This window comes from Elephantulus edwardii, unplaced genomic scaffold (genome assembly GCF_000299155.1).
Source record: "Elephantulus edwardii isolate Elephantulus edwardi_28Jun2011 unplaced genomic scaffold, EleEdw1.0 scaffold00022, whole genome shotgun sequence".
Taxonomy (NCBI): Eukaryota; Metazoa; Chordata; class Mammalia; order Macroscelidea; family Macroscelididae; genus Elephantulus; species Elephantulus edwardii.
Genome location: NW_006399772.1, coordinates 19,033,632 through 19,056,751, shown reverse-complemented (window position 1 = coordinate 19,056,751; position 23,120 = coordinate 19,033,632). Strand labels below are relative to the sequence as shown.

At 40.0% G+C, this 23,120-nt stretch overlaps 1 protein-coding gene across 1 annotated transcript in view; it reads right to left on the bottom strand.

Moving 5' to 3' along the window:
* LOC102877202 (myoD family inhibitor domain-containing protein-like) overlaps positions 1-23,120 on the bottom strand; it is a 121,967-nt gene that overhangs the window by 79,569 nt on the left and 19,278 nt on the right. The window contains exon 2 of the mRNA XM_006882658.1: positions 11,831-11,953. Within this exon, the coding sequence (XP_006882720.1) occupies positions 11,831-11,953 (123 nt within the window). The remainder of the gene's footprint in view (positions 1-11,830; positions 11,954-23,120) is intronic.

Here is a 23,120-nt window from a genome sequence, read left to right as displayed (position 1 = left end):
ATCTAAATTCAAGTCCTCAGTTTTATTTCCAGCACCTCTCACTCTCTTTATCCCATATGTATAAATCTTACTGACTTGACCTGATTAATGCTGAATTTTACCTGACGCATGATACTGGAAAACAGCCGTGATTAAAGGTTTCCTCTCCTTTGCATTTCCTACAAACTCTTCCCATATAGACTTTCAGAAGAATCACAGATGTCCCCTCCCTTACCTGTGAAAACAGTAGATGTAGGCCCTCCAAATCTCCATTTTCTGCCCCATAAGTGAGTAAATTGTTTGTTCCTACCGTTTCAGTAAATGGTTCAACTATTAATTGTTTGTTCCTACTTTTCAATCAGCAAAAACCTGCTTGTCAACTAAACTTTGGGTAAACTTCTCTTATTCCCCAAAGTTCTTGTCTTTGGCCCACCTAGAGTCTGAGCCAAAACACTAGCCCTCTTTAAGGGCCCCTCCAAAAGAAGAAGCCAGCCCTCTGAGGACAAAACCATCTAATGTTCGAACTGATGACATCTCCCTTTCATCTCACCCCTAAGATTTTTCTAGCCTTATTTACTCTGTCTTTATGAAAGAAAAAAGCTTTCCCCCTAACTCACCGAGACACTTTCTGGCCAGAGCACACTACCTATCACTATACCACCCCACTGCCATTTGCACCAATTGTACCAGGGACAGAGCCTCCATCCCCCTTTGTACATTTACCCAGAAAAAGCTGAATCCATTCAACCTCTTACAATCTCATCTGTCACTATCCAATCCAGGATCTTCTCCTTTCCCAGATTAATGCAATGGTCTCCCAATTGGCCTCTTAAAGATCTAGTCTTTCTCATTCTTATTTACTTTTTAACCATTGCCACAGTAATCATTTTAAAAATGTTGTTGTTGTTGGGTGTCCCTGCATCATTGATAACATTCTAAACAACATATCCAAACCTTGCTCTCTATCTTGTATCACTCTCCCAATACAAGTAAAATCCTTGTTACAGTCACTGTGTCAATCCACAATCCACAATCTTCCTCTCTTTCTCTGACAACTCGACCTTTCCCAGCATAAGGTCTTTTTCCAAAGATTGATCTCTCCCAACATCAGATACAAACTACTTCCTTCAGTAACCTGCTGACATCGTTTACCCCAGATGAGACAAAACTTATCCATCTCAATTCAACCTGGCCATTGTCTCTTCCCTCTAGACCTGTGGACATGGTACATCCTGGCCAAGAACACACTGATCTACTCCCCCTCCATTCTCCCCTTCAAATGGTTAACTCATTTAAATAACATCTTAGTTATCACTTTTTCTAAGATTCTCACACACTCTTTCCCAAAGTGATTATCTTTGCTTGTCCTGTGTACATTTCCCCCATCATGGTATTCATTATGCACATCATTTTACTAGAATGAACACTACGAAGACAGACTGCCTGCACTGTGCTTTTCACCTTCTCTCCAATAATACTACAGGAAACTAAACACTCAATGTCATTTATTTTGTATTCAGCTTTCAAGCAATCTGACCTCTGATCCTCAAAGTTCCGTATCACAACATACTCTACAAAACAATAGCTTATGGCTAAGCTCAGAGTGTTCTAACCAGGAAGTTTGAGGTTTGAGAACTAAAATTATCTAAACCACAGCATCTATGGTCTTGATTGTTAAGTTTTCTTTCTTTCTTCAGTGGTTAGTATTCCCAGGGTGATCTCCAAGCTAATTCCCAAGTCTTAGATCTTCTAAATGATAAAGAAATATAACCAGAGTTTGCCCATCACTTGTATTTCAATACCATTCAACCTCATCCAATAACGATTAAAAGATTATAAGACCATCAGGAAGAAACTGAAAGACTCTGGTCCAAAAGAAATAGGACACAAGTTAGAAACTGAATTAATAACAACTTGTACAAACAAATAACAACAACAGGATAAAGAGTGATGGAAAAAGAAGTAAAAATAAATTTGTTGATAGTAATAATAAGAACATCAATACTTTTGTTATGTGCCACTGAGTTGAGACCGACTCACAAGTGATTGTCCAGGGGATTTTCAGAGATTGTTAATCACACTGGAAGATTTTTTAAAACTCACACAGAGTAGTTGGTGGAGTCAAACTGCCTGCCTTTAGGTTGGTCATGCAACTCCATACACATTAAGCCACCAGAGCTCACTTAACAACATTAAGAACTAATATTCATTGTGTTTAACACGATAAGAGTGATGGAGAAAGAAGTAAAAATAAACATGTGATAGTAATAATAAGAACAGCAATACAGTTGCTATGTGCCACTGAGTTGAGATTGACTCACAGTAGATTCTCCAGTGGGTTTTCAGAGATTGTAAATAAATCACACTGGGAGATTTTTAAAACTAAAATATAGTGTTTTTTAAATGGTCTCATTTAATTTTGCCATTTACATTTAAAGAAAAAAAGAAACTTTTCCCAAGCATTATGGAAAGAAAAGAAAATATTAATTTTGGGGGAGAGGTAAACAAAGATGAAAAAGTAGTAAGTACTAAATAAGGTATCATTTTTTACTCATCTCCACAGACAAGTGAAAATTATCCAGGGTACAAACAAAAGCAAGCAGCTCACTGAGAATTCTCCCCAACAGCCTCAGCAGTGAGCAGCACTCAAACTTAGGTTTGGATTATCTTAATTTTATTAGGTAAACAAACAGGTGTCCAGGTGCTGAATGCAAATCATGGCAACCCCAAAAGTATGAGGGTAGGAAGCGCTCCAAGGGGTTTGTACAGCTTCGTCTTGACAAGTCCATCCACTGGGCCTTTCTTCTGAGAAGCCTCAGGACAGCTGAGCCTGAACCCTTTGGCTAGAAGCTGAGAGTATTAACTATTTAAACCACTCCAGGAACCAATTTTATTAGAGTTATCCTTTGTTGTTGTTGATTGTGGCTGAGTCCAGCACGACTAATAGCAACCCTATATACAAAAGGCCTGAAGCCTTTCTATAACTATGGTCATTTATCAAAGTTCAGAGAGTTTCCAGAGGCATGTTGTTTAGGAAGTGGATGCCACTCCTGGTTCTATAATTACTTGGAATTTGGCATGAATGAACCATGTATGCCTTGTGAGTGTGAAGGAGCTGAAAAGAAAGAAAAGGAGAAAGGCACATATTTAGATTCCTCATCATTGGTCTTCAAGAGTCCAAATTACTAGATGCAAGACAGCTACAGCATATTTTATCTCCTCTCATTAATTCGACACAATAATTTCGTTAAGTATGTATTAACCACAAACAATGTAGCATCCAATATGCTGGCTAGTAATGTAGATAGGTATCAAAAGTTCATGAAAACCTAGTCTATATACGCAACATTATCTGGATATGTCAATCCAATGGAGCCATGGAGAATAAATAAAAAGTTAAAAGCTGATCTTGAGTCCTCGCCTGATTATATGAGCCAAAAACAGATGAATTCATCACGTGTATTCACTTCTCACTGCCACGGAGCCACAAGAGACTCTTAGGTGACACTCAATTGGGTTTTTGAGACGCTACATCACACAGGAAGACACTGTCTATCTTTGTCCTATGGAGCAGCCTTTGGGCAAGTAGCACAATTCTCCAAAGACAAATCCCACAGCTCCGGGCCAACCAAGTATACAAACGTATCTTATTGTGTAATCCTCCAAACAATACAATGGGGCAGATAACATTAATACTTCCATTTTAAAATTGAGAAAACATGATTTCAGAGAGGTTAAGTAACTTGCCAACACCAACAATAAATGAAGCAGAAAAGGTGTGACACCTGCTAGCATCCAGTACCTTGGATTTAAGATGCTCAAAACCAAAGGTGGACAAAGTTTGTCCCTACTCTCTTAGCAGAGCCTGGATTAGAACAGAATAATGCACCGCTCATCAGAGAACTGGAGCTCCATCCCAGTAATGTCTAACTGACCAACCAATGAAGTACAGATAGTCCATTCTTGAAGACAGCTTGTATTATCCCCCTAACCCAGCAATCAAATCAGAGCAATGACTGAAGCGTCTGAACCACAGACACATCACCATTTGGTCAGCATACTGAGGAAGAGAGGTGTTTTCCTTCCAAGCCAACTGTAAGAGGAAGAGACACTGAGCAAAACAAAATTATGACCTTGACTTGATCCCAACCGTCTGCTATCAAAAAAAGAATGCTACTGAAATATCCGGGAAAGAATCGTAGATCACCTAAGCAATATCAGATCCACCTCTGTCTCACTGAGAGGTTGCTGTAGGCATTGTGCGTACACCAGCTGTCACTGAGTAATTCTGACTCATGGTTGACTCCACGTTTTATCAGTGCAGAGCTGTGATCCACAGGGTTTTCAAGGACTCATTTTTAGAAGGAGACTGCCAGACTTCACTTGTGAGGTCAACTCAAACTTCCGACCTTTCAGTTAGCAGCAGACTCTTTTTGTTAGGCCTCTACACCCAAGTGTTTTGAGGACTAATTTCTGTCTCCTTAAATGTAAAGTGAATGCAAGCTAAATAAGAACTACCACAATGTGCACACAAACAAAAGTATTGCTGAAGGTATGAAAATCAGATCTCAATGTTGTTTCCTCACCATCAAAGTACAAGGGCTCTAAGTCTATAAATAGCATGCCTGTGTTTCTGTCTTTCTCTTAGTATCTTACAGAAACATGGCAGGCCTTAAAGTGCTAAAATGGTATTCACTAGGGGGTGATTCGAACTCGCCAGCAGTTCCTCAGGAGAAAGATAGGCAAGTTAGAGCCTCAAAACCCAATGAGGGATCATGTGTCCATTCTGATTCGACTGCAGTGAGATCTTTGTTTAGTTTAATGGGTGATTGGCAGTAAGTTGGCAAAGGCTAGGAAAAGAAATAACAGAGTCTCCAATAACAGAATTTGTTGAGAGGAAGCTCAGAGGAAGACAAGAGAATAGTTTCAAGGAGTAAAAGTGAGTGCAGAAGCAGGATGCATCAACCCCAGAAAGGGAGTAAGTGTGAATTGGAGAAAAGGGTTTGCATACTACTGCCAATCACAAGCTCACTACTATGAGAAGAGAGAACTCTTCCAAATGAATAAATGGGTTAAATTGAATGGGGATTACCATTTAAGTAGAGCATTCTAACTTTGCTTCAGATCATGGGAATTCTATAAAATCACACAGGAGAGAATTAGCTGAACAAAATCGTTTAATTTAATGAGAAATCTATTGTGGAATAGAAGTGAAAGAAGGAACATTTCTGGAGTTAAGTAATGGCATTTAGAATTAGGAGACATGTATGTAAAGGCAACAGCCAAGGATAAAGTTAAGTAATAAGAATTTTCAGAAAGACCTAGAAAAATCTAAAGTAGAGACCTGAGGCACAATACAAAAGGAACAAAGAAAAACGTAAGTGCTTTATTGGAAATAATTAGAATAGTAGAATTTGACCTAAATTAAAGGGAAATATTGCACACGCCTATGAGTACAAGCACAGGAACACACACGAACACACACACACACACATACACACACACTCCTTAGTACTTTAAAAATCCCCCCAAAGACTGAGATCAAAATGTTACTTCTGTTCCTTTTATAGTCTAATTAAAACATGAAATGTTGCCTATTGCCTGTTATCAGTTTATGCATATTATGAGTTAAATAGAAAAATTAATATTAATTGAGGATGTCACTTCACTGCAACATTTATTTTACTAAGTCATAGGAATAGTGGTTATTAAAACCAGGCATAGCTCTAAATTATATACTGTACCATATATGCTAATCTGAGGAAAAAGCCGAAGGCTTAACTGGCAGTCTCACAAAAATGAGGAGAGGAAAAAATAGGATGTTCTTAGAAATTCCAAAATTTAAGTCCTATTTCAGAAATTATACACCAAAATATTTTCTCAGAATATAAGTCTTTTAAACTGTTAAGATGAATAAAAATGTATTATGGGGGGAGGAATAAACTCTCCAATTATAGTATTTCCTGTTAAGTTTACTTTTTTTTTTTTTTACTGATGTGAGTTAGAGGTCTTTTCAACCAACCTGAATGACTATGATAATCTTTCTTTCATTTAAATTTCATAGGAAAGAGGAGTACATTGCACATCTCTTGACCAGAGTTTGTGTGGCTCATTTTACTGGGAACGTAGCTTACTATCTGGATTGCTTCTGTTTCAGTTATAATTTCTCTCTACCAAAGAATAATCGTTAAGTAACCAGCTCCAGGGCAACCAATCAGAAATCTGGGCTTGGGGATCCCTGAGTGGCTTGGGTAGCAGGAGGCCAAATATGGCATCTGAAGTGCTTTCTGGAAGACCCAGGGAAGGTAGGCAAAGAGTAGTGTGATCCAGTGGGACCTGCCTGTGGGGGTAGTCAACTGAGACCAGGGTTAAAGTTCACTGAAATATTCAGAAACCACTCAGCCTGGATCTCACTTAGGAGATCCAAGAGCAAGAGCGCACCCTTTAATTAGCATACAATTTCCAAGGCAGCCACTCCCTTGTCTTTCCAGAGCTCAGCTATTCTCAGAAAAAGGAAAGTAAAAACAGGCCACAGCACTGAGAATGGCCTTCTATAAATTATGCCTTAAATATCCAACAAAGAAGGTAGCAGCCATCCGGGGAGAGAGATGTTATCTGCCAGCCTTCACTAACTGCACTGAACAATAGAGAAAAAGAAGTCTCATTCAACAGGAGTCATTCTCCTTCACTCCTTGCTCCTGCAGCTCCGCTATCCCGTGGAAAGCCAGGAAGGAGTGGGCTGTGCATTAGACAATGTTCCCAGACACTGGCCAGCCTTCTTCTCCTGATCTTTCAGTTCAACCAACCTCACACTACAGTGGGAACGTGAAAATGAATTCCATGGCAGCCAGCTGTCCTCCTCTTCCAGGGTGCTCAGGGGGCCACACAGGACTAATGGAGCAGAAGCCAGCTCAGTCTGAGTCACCACACATGTCCCCCACCCCCTGCAGGCAGCTCTGAGCCAGAACCATCTTTCCAAGGCCAACTGTTACAACAAAAGCTTTATGGGTCCCAGAAACATGCTAGGTGCTGTAGTATGAGGAAACCAGATTCTCCAATCTGTAGCGTTGGGGGGGTGGGGAGGACAAGTTCAGCCAGGTAGGAATGAAAAATGCCTCAATGAATAAGGCTGAGGTAGGCAGGTCATGCAGCTGTGCGGCCTTTACTGTCGGGGGAGGGGGGCTGGAATAACCAGGTCAACTTACTGCCACTGTGTTGGGACCAACTCAAAGCTGACCCTTCAGTGGGTTTTCAGAAGCTGTAAAATCGCTTCCGATTTTACAGAATTCAGAATGAGAGGAAAACTGTTTATCTTTCTCTTGTAGAGCAGTTGGTGGATTCGAACTCTCTGCCTTTAGGCTGGAAGCACAAGTCCCTAACCACAAGGCATACTAACAAACTCCCAAACGCAATCTGCAACTGAGTGAGGTTTAAAGATGATGTACCATGTACAATGTTCCATTTCTGAAACTCCAGAAAGCACATTCCTATCTACAGACCCAACAAAGAAGTCATTGTCTAGAAAAGTGTAACAGGGAAAAGAGACAAAATAAAACCGCAAACTCCCTGGCACAGAATCAACTCCAAAGGACAGATCAGCCATCAGGTCTCCAAAGCTGTAAATCTTAACGGGAGGGGACTGACTGCCCATCTTTCTCCTGAGGAGACTCAGGCAGATAGGAACCACTCCAGACGGCAGCCTTGATTAGCAGGGCAACATGTTATCTATGAATTACACCACCAGAGCTCCAACCAAAACAGAGTTCTTAAAATTTGTTATCAGACCCAGAATCAGAAGTCACTGGAAATTCTTGTCAGTTTATGTTACAGACAGAAGTGCCATCATTACTCTCTGTGGCTGTCATCTTTCTTGTCACCACTTGTCAGGCTTCCTGGAGCCCTCTCAGAAGATGTCATAAGTCCGTCCCTCTCCCCTGTGTCTTGAGGACACAAAAGCAGGAAAGTAGACAACTGTCCCCAAACATTCCAGTGTTTCATGGTGTAATCTGCATTGTTCTCTCAAAAAAAGACATCATTTCATGTCATTTGTAGCACAATCTGACATTGTCCGTTTAACCAGTTGTGAAAGGCAATGACGAGTCCAAGTGATGTGGAATCCACTGCCTTTAGTGTTATGAACTGCATAACTAAAAAGTTTCACCAAGTCTCACAAAGACTGTTATCATGTTAACACAACTCTTCACGCACTCATACACAGTGTTTGCATTTTGCTTTTTGTTCTAAGAATTCTTGTTCACATTTTCCCAGCGTGGGCCCTAGGAAGGGAGATTAGGGAAATAAATCAATTAAGTGAAACACACAGACAAAGAGAAAGGCTTACAGTTCTGTGAATATGAGAAAAACTGAAGAAAAAAATTATTCTCTCAAAAAAAAAAGTGAAATAAAATTATTCCAAGATCCTTTCTAGCCTTCATTAGCTCTGCAATTGTTTTACCAAAAAAAAAAAAAAAAAACACAGCTAAAATATGTCAGTATCTTGTGAGACCAAAAGTTTCACAATACCAAGTGTGTATTTCACTAGAAAACAATGTATGTTTTCAGTATAAATGTTCATTAGAAATAATCCTCAATTCTTTGGAAAAAGCCATATAAATGTTTATTTTCTTTTCATCAATGTTCTTTACCAGTTTCTGAGTCTCATTTTTTTTCCGATTTCCTTCCACAGAACAAAAACGTAGAACACCAGAATGGTTCTAAAATTAAACTAAAAGACATTCAGTTTTAAAGAATTTTTCTTTAGCACTATTTTGATATTATTTTCTGTTAAGTTGGGTTTATTTGTTTCATTGTTTTCTGATTTATTACTCTTGATTTTCAGAAAGGGACAGCGACTGAGTATTCTAGGGAACATTCCAGGTTTCAAAGTAATTGGAACATGCGTATATGTATTATGAGTTAACACACAGACACATTACACTCATCCATCTAAAGTATAAACTTCTTTGTCTTGTTTTGTTCTTTAAAACACAGGTTTCCCATAATGCAATCTGCTTCTATTTCCTTCATGGAGTCTGGAAACGATACGCAGTAAACTGTCATCACATATGGGAAGACTATTAAATAGGTCTGATCAATGTTACCACGAGCCTCAGCAGAGCAGTAAGTAACATGTGAGACTGCAAACCATGAGGATGATGGTTCAAATCCATCAGCTGCTCAGTGGGAGAAATACAGTCTCTTCCTGTAAAGGCTTATGGACTTCGAAGCCCAACAAAGACTGACAACAGTAAAGAAAGATGGGATTACCAGATTGAAGAAAATGAAAACATGTCCACAAGGACCAAAATAAAACCTGAAGAGAATCCCACCTGAATTCAGAGACTGTTTCCAAAGAGATTTCACTTACAGAACACTAATAAGCACTGAACACCAAAGAGTTTTGGGGGGGGGGGGCATCATATGTGAAGAAAGCACAAGTTCATTAAAAGGGCAGGAAAGAAAAAAGTATTAAAGTGGTTGTTGAAAGATTCTGAAATTTGCTCTTAAACATACAGTAAGTAAAGCAAATGGCATTTAACAACAGCAGCAGCATAGAGAGAGATCAGTCAACCTAATAGACAGAAGTGATGCTACTAAGCCAAAGGTGGGTGACTTTAATCCATAGCCCTCAGGCTTGTTTTTAATTGTTTTGGCCAAACATTCTTCTAGGTCATGTAACCCAGGTACACCCACTTGCTGAACAGAGGTAATTCGTGGTTGCTGTGAAGCTGAACATTGTGACACTGATGTGTCAAATGTGGTAATGGTTACCCATAGTGGACAGTGTTTGGTGGAGCTTTCCGATTAAAACAAGCTTGGAAGTAGAAGTGGAATCTTCTGAAATAGCTTGCCTCCGGAAATCTTATAAACCTGGAGAAAGGATAAAAGTTACACAAGTGCTCAGGTCTTTCATTCATAGGGTCGCTATGAGTTGCCTATGACTCCATGGCACTTAATAACAACACCAACAGTTAAAGCAAATGGAAGAAATAAAAAAAAAAAAAATGATGAAATCAAGCAATGCAACAAAATGGGCAAAATCTTCTGAGAAAAATAAAATCAATCTCTTCAAAGTGGTAAAAAGCAAAGATGTCACTGCAAGGTCTAAAGTAATTTCAAGCTCTACATACTCATGAGAAATCTAGACTAAAGAAGACAAAAGAAGATTTTTGATATCTTTGAATTGTTGTTGTTGTGTTGATCATCATCAAGTATGACTGATAGTGACCCTATGAACAAAAGACCCAAAACCTGTTCTATAACTTTTGTCATTTCTCTAAGTTCATAGAGTTTCCAGAGTCATGTTCTTTGAATTAGAGAATACTATTAAATAAATACCATAAGTGGTCCAAAGAATGAACAATCTGTACTAGAAAAAGTAATATCTGAATGTTCCTTAACAAAAATGATTAAGACTTGATCTCACATATGTTGGATATGTTATCAGTAGGGACCAATCCACAGAGAAGGACATTTTGCTTGGGAGAGTCAGGAAAAAAGAGGAAGACCCTTACTGAGATGGTCTAACACAGTGGCTACAACAAGGTGCTAACCCAGCAACAATTTTAAGAATGGGCAGGACCAGCCAGTCGTTGGTTTTGTTGTACAAAGCATCACTGTGAGTCAGAACTTACTGATCTAAGCAAAAACAAATTCTACTCAAGTACTATTGAATCTGAAACATGCTTAACATGTAGATAAAGAAAATATCTGGTCAACCATAAGTCTCATCTGGCTCCAAACTACGTCTCACCTAAAAATAATCCACAGTCAACATGCCAAAATTACTATTTCCACATTCATGGAAAAAACAGTAATTAGAAATGAGGGACAGTTCCTGGCAGTAAGGAACCTGATACTCTCCCTCTCCACAAGGAGTAAACAGAACAAAAAGGATTTTAAAACAATGCAGCTGGAATCTTAGGGGGAAAATGAGTATACCTAACTGAATAAACTGGAATGCATAATATAGAAAGAGGTTATTGAGCGTGTTGTTGTTAAGTGCCGTCCAGTCGTAGGCAACTCATAGCAACCCTATGAATGAAAGTACTCAACACTGCGTGACTTTCATCCTTTCTCCAGGTTCACAGGGTTTCCGGAGGCAAGCTCTTTACAGAAGTGGATGTCACTCCTGCTAAGAATAATGTAAGAAGAAATTCTCTAAAGTCTGTGTTCATTTAGATCATTCATTTTACAACAATCAGAGGAACACAGAAGAATAGGAAAGATGAATTCAGAAATTCACAAATCAGTTCACCCTTTCTAAAGAAAAAGATAGATGTGGGCAAATAGTATCCTCTAATTTTCCCCAAAACTATGAAAATGTAAAAAAATATGAATATGTGTTCATATTGAGTTGTTTTATTCTGGATGCTTTTTGCAAGCTGTGCAGCCTCTTTGCACACTAGTTTCCGATAAGCCATATGGGGGTTATATGTGTCTGTTATTTATGTAGGTACATTATATATGAAAAATAAATTATTTACATGTGGATTTTCATTGTAGAGTCTAGAGCGCCCTGTGGCACAGTCCACAAGGGAGCCTATCTGGTAGCATAAATCCATCAGTGGCTACTCAAGAGAAAGGGAGGCAATTTCCTCCCTTGGGATTTGATCTACAGTCTCCAATAACCTTCTGGGGGGTTAGCTACGAGATAGTTCACATGCTATGGTAATGAGGGCAATGAGGTTTTGACTTCAAAAACACGTTTGCTCTGTATTTTAAAATCACCAAAAAATTATTTCGCATACATAACTTTGATGTATACTGCAGATCACATGTGACAATTAACAGACATTATCATTATCATCATATCTTCAAATCGTTCCGATTTTCTCTAACAAACACTTACTTCTGACGAGTCCACTCTCTGGATGATTCCCCCAAATGGACTCTTCATGCATCTCTCCATGTGTAAAGCAGCTTTTTGTGGTGTGACTTTTCTCTTTCTCGCCGTTTTCTTTATCACATTGTTCTGGGGGAGAGGGATAAGAGATAATGCATATATTTATTTACTGTCATTAAATGTATATTCTTTTCTTAATTCTTTAATTTAGATTTTTCTAAATGCTCATGAATCTACAATAACTTAAAGAAATGGGAGCAGTATGATGACTGTTACTGGTTGTTACATACTTTATTGCTTGAGTTAGTGCCCACATCACTGTCAAATCTGATGTACGTAATCAATTTAGAGATTGACTGAGCACTTACTATGTGCCAAAGAGCCTGGTGGCATGATGTCAGACTGCTTTTCAAATCCACCAGCTGCTCCACAGGTAAAAGATGGGGCTATCTCCTCCTGTAAAGGCTTACAGCCTCAAAAACAGAATGGAGGGTCAATATGAATTGACATAACAGCTCTAGGTTTGGGTGTGAGTTCCTTTTCTACAGGCATTGAAGAAACTGATATATACTGACAATAAAAACAATCTGTATATGTCTTAATCGAAAGATGTGCAAAAAGTTTCATCAAAAATGCAAGTAACTGGCTCCACAGATGTAAGCCATGAATATGGAAAACACAAAGGGAACAGAAACTCCAGTGAGTAGTGGAGATGAAAGTCAGACTACAGGTAAATTAGGAGACACTGAAGAAGTACAGAAAACAAGTACAATGAATGTCTTCTCCACACAATTCTGGGAAAGAGTGCTCAGAGAGGAACGGTTCTCAGGGGAAATCCAGAACATAAGGAAATGTAAAGTCTCATTTTAAAGGAAACACATCAAGTTGTACAAAATGCAAACTACACGTCTTGGGCTTGATTCTGTAAACGGGCTCAAGTCTTGGCATTGATTGAAGAGCCAAGAATCTGTGCTGGTAATGGGGGTTATATAGCCATTCACCTGACCTAGAATTCTTGACTTACATAGATCAAATAAATAGCAGATTTCTCATCTATTTCACTCCTAGAGAAAAAAAGACTGTAATCAATGCCATAAAGCTGTATTATTTTTATTACTGCTTAGAACCCACTATCCACTAGAGCAGTCATGCCCACGTTGTAACTGCTGATGAAGCTGTCTTTTGTCCCCTACCACCAGCGATTTCAATCAACCCCACTGCAGTGGTCGTCGTCATTGTTGATTATCTTCGAATCAAGCATGACTCATATAATGACGCATAGTGACCCTACGGGCTATTCTTACCTTCAAATCTGATGCACATAATCCAACAATCACAACAAGCTTCAACAACTAGGGTTCCCTTCACAGAATTCCTCATGATTATCATAAAAGGTATGTTCACTAAGTACTGTATGTGTACGTCTGTGGATCTAAACTGATAAACCCATTCAAACATGGCACTTTCCCTAAGCTTTTGAATACCTTCTTCCACAGTACACTCTAGTAGGACTGGTACTACAACTTGATATAGTGTAAGCCAATGAATAAGCCATGATGCAGTGAACCAACCACATAAATTATTAGATGTTTTCTACATTCTCATTTTCAAACAATGAATGAAGACTCTACACTTACTGAGTTTATCAATAAACTGATTCAATGATGTGTCTGTAAGAAGAATGTAGGTGGCATGAGGAAGGCCACATCTGACCTTGATTAACTGCACAAAAGATTTCAGTCCCATCAGCAACATCCACGATACCAAACGCACAAAGCCAGACACGGCCTCCACTCTCCAACACCTACTTTAAGTAACTGAAATACCAATAGTATCTCTCTACTTCTGGGTCTGAAATCTGCACACAAATGTCACAGAACCATGTTCGAAGTTATGGGGTTTACGAGGGAACTTAACAGGTTAAAATTCAGTGGGCAACCAGAAACAATTCCTCAGTCAAGAGACCATCTCAAGGTAACAGGCCCTCTGATCTTTAGCCTCACAGTGTTAGGTCAGTGCTACAAAGTTCCTTTGCTGTTACTGTTGTTGTGTCTGTTGAGTCAGAACTGACTTATTACTGGCCCTCCATGAGAGAAGACTGCCCATCTTTGTCCTGCAGAGCTGCTGGTGCATCTGAACTGCAGACCTTTAAGTTGGCAGTGCAAGTCCTTACCGCTAAGCCACCAAAGCTCCCCTGAAAGTTTCCTCAGTTCTGCAAATTATGGCATCTCCCCTCAGTTCTCCATAAAGTTCTGGCAAAGGCCCCCTGGCTCCATGGGGCTGCCATGTCAACTGTCGAATGCCCATCTCTGGTCTTCACTGAAGCTGTTGCAGCTTGCGTGTCTGTCTCGGTCTAACGGGGCAGGAATTCTAGCCCTGGAAGACACACCTGAACTCGGTGCTTCCTCACTCTTGCTAGCAGGGAAGCTAGCTTTCCCTTCCACCTCTGCAGCTAAACCCGTTTAGTTTAAACTTAGGGGGATGGGGAAACTGACCAATTCCACAATTATTAGTTTAGACACACCCCTATTTCAGGTTCCCACCAAGTCACGTGCTGACAGCTGGAGAAGCGCTTCTGAACAATGAGCCGTGACACTGCATACATCCTTTACCGCCACCGCCTCACACTGTTCAGCTTTCCTTCTGCACATATCAGAGAAAATCAAGGAGTTCTTCCTGGAGTGTAGCTACCTCCTCCTGACTTACACTGTGTACTTCACCCTTTGGGGCTTCCTGGGACTTAAGTCTAGTTAATATATCTAGTTCTTAAACAAAAAATAAAAATAAGTGGTGAGGATAGATCCTTTGAATGTTCTGTAAGGGATCCATCCTGGTCACTGCCCTTGGCAATGCCGGAGGCACTAGCTCAACATCTCGTCAGGTATTCAACTCAAGTCTCTGCCAAAGTGGTGCCTACACACAGTGACTCTCTATCAGGTTTCCAAAGCATCGGGAGAAGACTGGACAGACGAGGTTTCCCTCACAATGCCCCTGGTGGATTTGAACCACTGACGATATGAAGCATTTGAGTTTCAGTGAACTTACTATGAGCCATGTCACAAGACCTCTCCTTCAAGAATGTCTGAAATAACCTCATCAGATCTGGGTAAGATGACTGGTCTGTAGGCTGGAGTGATTCAATGGAATTGAGGGCTTCAATGTCCCCAGCTTTCTGACTTCTCGGATATCCCTAATCCAATCAATGAATACCCTCACTTCAACTTCAGACACATTTGAGGTTGATAATTTAATTGTAGTTCAGCCACTCTTAGAGTAAGACTTCGGTTTTTGGCAATATCCATTCAGTCATTATAAAATGTAAAAATTTCAGGGCCAAATGGCAAATTCCAACTTTCATGTAGCCTTTAAGTGGTGACTCTGAAGCCCAGGGCACATTCCTTCATCACTCTGTCCACTGGAAGTTGCATCAACCAGCTAACTTCCTTACACTGCTCATTCTTATAAAACTAGAAAAAGAGCAACTGTGTAAACACCCTGAGGCTTGCTTCTCACAAACAACTTATCCTTGGGCAGTTAGACTAAACATATTTCTATTAACCACCTCATGCCAGTGCCTTCTCCCCCAGCCCCCCACAGTGCCCTCTTTAATTCTGGAAACAGACCTGAGAGCCAATTCAGAAAATTCATCCTTATCATTTTTATAATCATCCCTGGTATCAAATATCCATTTGGGTGCTGGAAACTGGCTCAAGCCAGAGAACTGGTTGTGGGACTATGACTCTCTCTACTCTAGCAATTCAAAGTACACTTGAATTTGTTTACTTGGCCTAGTAGATATATTTCATTGTTGTTGTTAGGTGCTGTCGAATCGACTATGATTCATAGTGATACTGCAAATAACAGACTGAAAGCTTGTCCTATCCTGTGCCATTATCATGATCTACTCCATGCTGGAGGTCAGTGCTGCAGTCACAGTGTCAATCCACCATCTACTTGGGGATCTTCCACTCTTTACTGGCCCTCTCCCCTTCCCAGAATGATGCCTTCTTCCAAAGACGGGCTCCTCCTTACAACATGCATATGAGTCAAATTTCAGCAACGTTGCCTCTAAGAAGCACCTGGCTTGCCCTTCCTCCAGGACTGATCTGTCTGTTCTTTTGCCAATCAATGGAATAGTCAATCTCTTCACCAACACCTGTGGTGGTTTAGTGGTAAGGTGTCACATTTGCCGTTCTAAGAGCTTGAAGTTCAAATCCATCAGCTGTTTCACTGAAGAAAGATGGGCAATCTCAATCTCCTGTGTGATTTACTGCTTCTGAAAACCCATGGCAGGGTCAGCTATGAGTTGGTTCCAACACGACAGTACCTAACAACTTTGCCAACACCACAATTCAAAGGCATCAATTCTTCTTTGACGATAGAAAGGATTAATAAACGTTGATTGTGTGTGTGTGTAGTAGGGAGCTCTGGTGAACTTGCACTGCCCACACAAGTTGGGCTGTAACCAAAAAGTCATAATTCAAATAGACCAGGTGTTCTACCTCAAGAGAGACATTAATCTCTTCTTGTCAATATATATAGCCTTGGGATAAGATAAACTCAATGCAAGGTCGCCAGGTCAGAATCTACTTGACAGCAGTGGATTCATGGGGATTTACTTTTCTCTATATAAATATATATTTATCTATATATTTGTCTTTCTCTCTTTCTTTCACTGATTTTGCTCCTCTGGAGAATCCAGCCTACGACAGGTTGTTGTTGGTCGTGGTGGTGTTTACCACTGACTTGGAATCAACTCATAGCTGGCCCTCCAGCAGGTTTTCAGAGGTAGGTAGTCACATGGGAGGAGACTGCCCATCCTTCTCCCACAGAGCAGCTGGTGGATTCAAACTACATACCTCCAGGATTTTATTGTGGCTTCTTGCCACTAAGCCACCAAAAGGTACAGTAACAAAATCCACAACAAATCAATTACGATTCAGAAATCAATAAAACTATTACAGGAAAAGAAGTATGTCGGTGGTCTTTAAATGACTTGTAGGATTTCAAAAAGTGGAGATCAGAGGAAGGCCATTACTGGCAGAAAAGCAGTATTGTCAAATTTCAATGCACCTGCAAAGAGGTCCAACTCTAAGAACTAATTCAAAGGGGACTTTAGGAAATAAGACTATTAACATCTGATCTAGGACAAAGTGTGGACATCTGAAGACCAAGGTAAGAAATCCGGATGTAATGCAAAAGCAAGACACATAATCTAAGGTAGCCACTGCAACTTCACAAACGATCAAATCATAGCCCTGAATTAGGCTCTAATCTACTTTGGTAGATTTGAGAGTTTTATCTCAACCCGCTGGAGAAGAGGCAGGGAGTGATGGAAGGCTTAGCTCAGGTGATTCTACTACTCTTCCATTCTTAATAATCACTAGAGTAGGCACTGACCTAAGGGGGAGAATAAAGTAAGAAAAACTAAAGGACACTTGCAGTAGGCTAGCTCAAAGTTAATGAGAGCTTCATCAACTGGGTCACTAGAAACTAACTAGAGGTTTTCAGAGAAAACTGAAGGTGAACTCTAGACGACCTAGTCCTCTTCCTCTGGACTGGACTGGGAAAAACTCGAGGTCAGGAAAAACAATCTATTCATTTAAAAATCTATCTGTACAAAGTAGATGTTCAGACACTGAGCGATGTGATGAGAGCAGAGTCACTTCCAAGATCCAGCCAAGGACTCTCATGGAGTTAACAGTCTAGTGGATGAGTTCAACCCTAGACATCTGAATTTGCAAGTCTGCAAGAGTCATCATTAGAAAGATTCCATCAGACCTGTTGATGTTGTTGAACTTAATGAGCTCGGTAAAGGAGTGAACATCATTTTAAAAAGAGTAACAATGCAAATCTGGACAAGTAAGAGGGAGTGAGCGAAGCCACCAAAGCTTGATGATGTCAGGCTATGGAATCAAGGAAAGGAAAGAGAGTCAAACAGAAGTTGTTAGTCAACTGTGTTAATATTTCCAGTGGAAGGAAAAAATTTCTGCACATGCACCATGGGGATTTCAAAACAATTTGGAAAAAAACCTCTCCCATGAAACAGATTTTAATACATGAAAGAGATGTATACTCACTTAAGAATTCAGTCTAGCACTTAAGGTCTCTAAGAGCAAAAAGGGTCTTTATTTTTAGAGAGCAAAACTAGACAGTAGTGATATCCAAATTATAATCATGTAAAATCAGTGTATGTTCTAGCTTTAAGTAAAATTTATTCAGCATTTTCATAGACACAAGACAATCTTCACGAAATGTGGTCATTTCCACTAAAATCTCTTTATTTTTATGAACAGCTTTGGAAATCCTTCCTGGAGTTCACCCACAGCCTTTCTGAGGTTATCACCAGACAGTACCCCACAGCTCAGGACACGTGAGCTGGTCCATCTGCAGATTCCTGCGCAGATGCCGCCGATGTTACACAGCAGACTGTCACCAGGTGTCACACTAACAGGCTTGATTCAATTAGTCACATTAATTGACCAAACCCCTTGCCAGCAAGTCAATTTTTGCTCAAAGAGACCCTAAAGGAGAGAGCAGAACGGCCCCCATGGGGTTTTCAGGCCTATAAATCTGGACAGACGTTGATTGCCTCACACTTCTCCCACCGTGTAGCTGGTAGGTTCGAACTGCTAACACATCGGTTAGCAGCCAAGCACGTTAGCCATTACCACCACGGCTCCTTCTTCTAATTAAAGCTGAATGAAATTAATAACATGATTTTGAACTGTTCAAGTGTAATTCCAATAAAATGAATTCATGAAACCAAGGCATTATGCAGCACTGTTGACTAAAAGAAAACAGGAATAAAGCCTCTAGACACACTTGACTCGCATTTGAATCATGTCCAACACTTAAGTGCTAAACACAGACGCTCTCAGCTCTCCAATGAAGAAATGAAATGAAAATGCCATGCAGTTCAGATACTCGGGGTTTTATAACCACGTAACTCACAACTGAGAGGGAAAATCAAGATTTTTCTTGAACTAAAATTTCGAGTAAGGGACAGTTTATCATTTTTGTTTACTGTTAACATTCCCCTATATATAAAATTCCAGAATTAGATGATTCCTAATGTCTTCATGGTGTCACAGCTAAGGGCTGGGCTACCAACCAAAAAGTTCATGGTTTGAACTTTGCAGTGCTCCAAAGGTAAAGGCTAGGCAACCTGATCCTATAAAAAGACACAGCGGAGAAAATTCTATGCATCAGTTCTACCAGGATTTGGTATTAACACAACAGCATAAAGTGTGGCAACAAGGTCTTGTTCAAATTTAAGTACACACACACAAATATGATTCTCTTACTACATTCATTAATTACTATTAAATCATAAATTGTCAGTCTATCCTAATTTGCTTCTTTCAATTACTAAATGCCTTGGCTCAAAAGCTGCTACAATCCATGGTACGCTGAAAACGTAAGGCTCAGAAAAAGTTCCAATTAAAGAAGTTAACATTTATCAATTCTTGATTGCTGCAAACTCAATTTCTGGGACCATTTGATTGTTCAATGACTTTTTAATATATGCATTTTATTTTATTAGCATATCTTTTAATATTTACCCAATTTAATGCAATATCTACATGGAAACCTCATAATTGGTGGACAGTTAATCTAACACTGAAAAAAAAAATGTTCTAAACATCTTTTGGGAGAACAGAATTTGTTTGCTAGGCAATTTTAAAATGGGCATTATGAAGTCCACCCACTACTCTGGTAGTCCAGTAGTAAGGAGCTGCACTGCCAACTTGAAGGTACACAATTCAAAACCACCAGCTGCCTCTGAAAAGCTGATGGAGGGTCAGCTCTGAACGGGTTCTGCCCTGAAGGTACGTAATAGCATCCATCAGGCCCTCCTCATTAACTTGGAAATTTCCTCTTAAAAGGGAGCCTTTGTCATCCAAAGGCGGTGTTCTAATTCACTGGTTCTCTAATTTGGCTCTGGGTTAAAATCACTGGTAGTTACTGTGGTTACTATGCCCTAGTGCCAAGTACGACTCACACTGACCCTGTGAACAACAGATCTGAAGCCTGTCCTATCCTGTGTCATCCTCATCATCTCCCACACACTTGAGCTCACTGCTGCAGCCACTGGGTCAAGTCATCTCATTCAGGCTTCTCCCCTCTTTCACTGACCCTCTGCCTTTCCTCCTAAGATGTCCCTCTGCAAGGAATAACCTCTCCTAGAAACACGCTCAAAGTACCTGAGTTGAAGTTTCGCCATCCTTGCCTCCAAGGAGGATGCGGGCTGATACAAAAATACTCAGCAGTCCCAATTCAGGTCATAAGTCAGGATGGGGGAGGCAGGACATCCTCAGAGATATGACCAGTTAAAAGTCTGCATTCTACTGGATGGTGCTCAGTTACCACCACTGACAATTCTAAAGGGTCAGAGTAGACAAACCTAAGTAAGGTGAGGACAAAGAGTGGAGCAAAACTCAAAATCATATCAAAGGCCAGGACCCCTCAGGACTGAGGCCCTCAGCTACTCATCAAACCTGGAGTAACTCTCTCCACCGTGGCTTAACTTTCCACCACAGAAGGTGAGCCCTAACACCAGGGATGCACTCACTCCTTAGACTAACCACCACGTAAGGTCAAAACAGCAGCATTTCCCCAGGGATAAATAAATCCCTGGAGGCTGGAAAAGTAGGACAGGATTCATGAAAATGAAAATTACAAGGAAGAAGTGAGGGAAAGTGCTATTACATTGTGTGTGTCATTAACGTCATAATGGTATAGAATGCAGTGTGTATGAATGTTGTTGTTGTTATGTGCCGTCGAGTCACTTGCAACTCATAGCGACCCTATGTAGAACAACAGCCCTAAACTCCGCTCTGTCCTCCGCCAATCGCACTGTCTCTGACACTCCCATCCCAATTATCCCAGTCACTGACTGAATGAAAACCAATACACTCTTTAAATTTTCACTCAAATCACAATAAAATATTTTTCTCTCAAAAGGTAAAGGGGTCTTTTGCCTGAATCACCTAACTGTGTAGTGCAAAGTTAAGAGGATATTAACTGTGGAGAGACAGATTTTGCTACTCACCACCACATCACCATATTCCAAGTAATCAGAAAATAGCATTTAAACTGTTGTTGTTGTGTACCATCAAGTGAATCAACCCATGACGGACCCTCCAGGGGTTTTCAGAGACAGTAAATGGCACAGAAGGAGACTGTCCATCCTTCTCCCACAAAGCAGCTGATGGATTCAAACCATGTGCCTTTGGGATTATAGTGCAGCTTCTTACCACCAGGCCACCAGAGATCCCAATATTTTATCTAATAACCTATTGAATACAGTAATTAATTCTATTTTAGCATTGGGAAAGCGATGAGAATATAAAAAATTAGATTCAATAAAATACTCCTTAATTCTACTAACTGTGGTCCTCATCATGTGCCGTCAAGTCTACTCTGATTCACAGCAACCTTGTGACCCTGAGTAGAACACAGAGTAGAACTGTCCGATAGTGTTCCCACAGTTGTTTATCTTTAGGGAAGCAGTCTGCCACCTCCTCCTCTTGAGATGTGATGGTGACTTCCAAACTACCCAGACTTCAGTTAGCAGGTGCCCGCTTTAAACTGTGTGCATCCCCAGGATTCCTTAAGGCTACCAAAAGATGGGATCAAGGAAGGTTAGACATGCAATTTAAATTGAAGACACTCGATAAACAGTAGGAGATCAAAACATACTATCTGATCGAAGCCTAGCTCACAAGCATTCTAATGTGAGTACTCTGGAAAGAGATGAATCTAAAAATCTCTAGAAGAAGACAAAAGGGTTTGGCCCTTGACTAAAAATCCATTAGTTCAGGAAGTAAAAAAAAAAAACAACAAAACACACGCATGAACAATCAAGCAACTACAAAACAGAATGGTAATGAAAACAGCCCCAAGTCAGCGTTCTTGCTAAAATGCTGACCAGCTGCGTGACCTTGGCTGGGCATCGCTCTCTTCACCGGGAAGTGAGGGGGCTGAGCTGGATGACTGCAGTGCCTCCAATTCTGACTTTGCACAAGGGTGAAACAGCAGAACCAAAGCCTCATGCACGGGTGGAGGGAATTCAGAACAACAAAGAAGAAATCTCAGAAAAACCTTTATAAAAGCACTGAATTTGAGTTAATTCTCAAAGAGACAGGGCAAAGTGAGCAAAAACGAAGAGTCAAATAAACTAAATATGGGTTATTTTTTATTTTGTGTGCGTGTACCGTCAAATCAGATCTGACTGGTACAGGAGGATATTGCGCCTGGTTCTAAACAGCCAATTCAAATACAACACATCCACCTCAAAAGTTAATGTATCTATGTTACAGAATCAACGCCCTTTGTTTTCGGCTATTTTCCTAAAGACAGACATGAAAGGAAAGGAAAGGAGCATTCTCTACCCAATCTCAATTGTTCCTGCTGACTGAGACTGGGAAAGAGTCAGGTAAACAGAATTTTCTTCTAATTCAAAATTCTATCTTTAACATTTTACTTGGCTGGTACTCTAACATTTCAAGGCTTTCTTTCACGTATTCCACACAGTTGGAGAATAAACTAGTAGTTAAGGAAGAAAAATGTAGGCACACTAAAAATACAGAATTAGGCAAAATATTCATATGCCATATAACAGCCATTCAGTTGGTACTGGAATAATAGTATTGGTAGCTTTCAAAACCTTTTCTGTTATTTGTTTCATCTTCAGAACAATAAATGGTAGACTAAGGAAGAACACATAGACTCAATTTTATAGATAATAAAACAGTGACTCTCAAGAGAGAGTTATTCATTTGGAAATCTGAAATACAAATCTGGAAAGGTTCTCACAGCTCAGGTAACAACATGTTCCCCTCACTGCAGAAATACTCACTAGACCTTTTACATGCTCACATCTCTTGCAAAATCTTATGAAATGGAACTTTCGCAAGGTCATATGTTTTATCCTTGGTTGGTTTTATTTGTTATGAAATTATTATCTGCTTAAACATAAACTTGCCACCAGGTAATCTATAGCAACCAAAACTAGTTCTGTCCTCTGTAGATAAAAATAGTAAGTTTAAACTTTCGAATGAGATAATCATTCTAACTACTGAAGACAGATCAGTTTTTATTCATCATTTTGTAATCAGGCAAGTGCCTGACTGAAGCTTTTAACAAATAATAGGTACCTTGGTCCCTAGGGAGTTACGCTGCTAACCCAAAGTTCAGGCCACTCCAGCAATCTGCAATCTCACTTGCAATTTATAGCCTTGGAAACCCAATGGAGGATCAGCTATGAGTTAGGTCCCACTTGATAGCAATG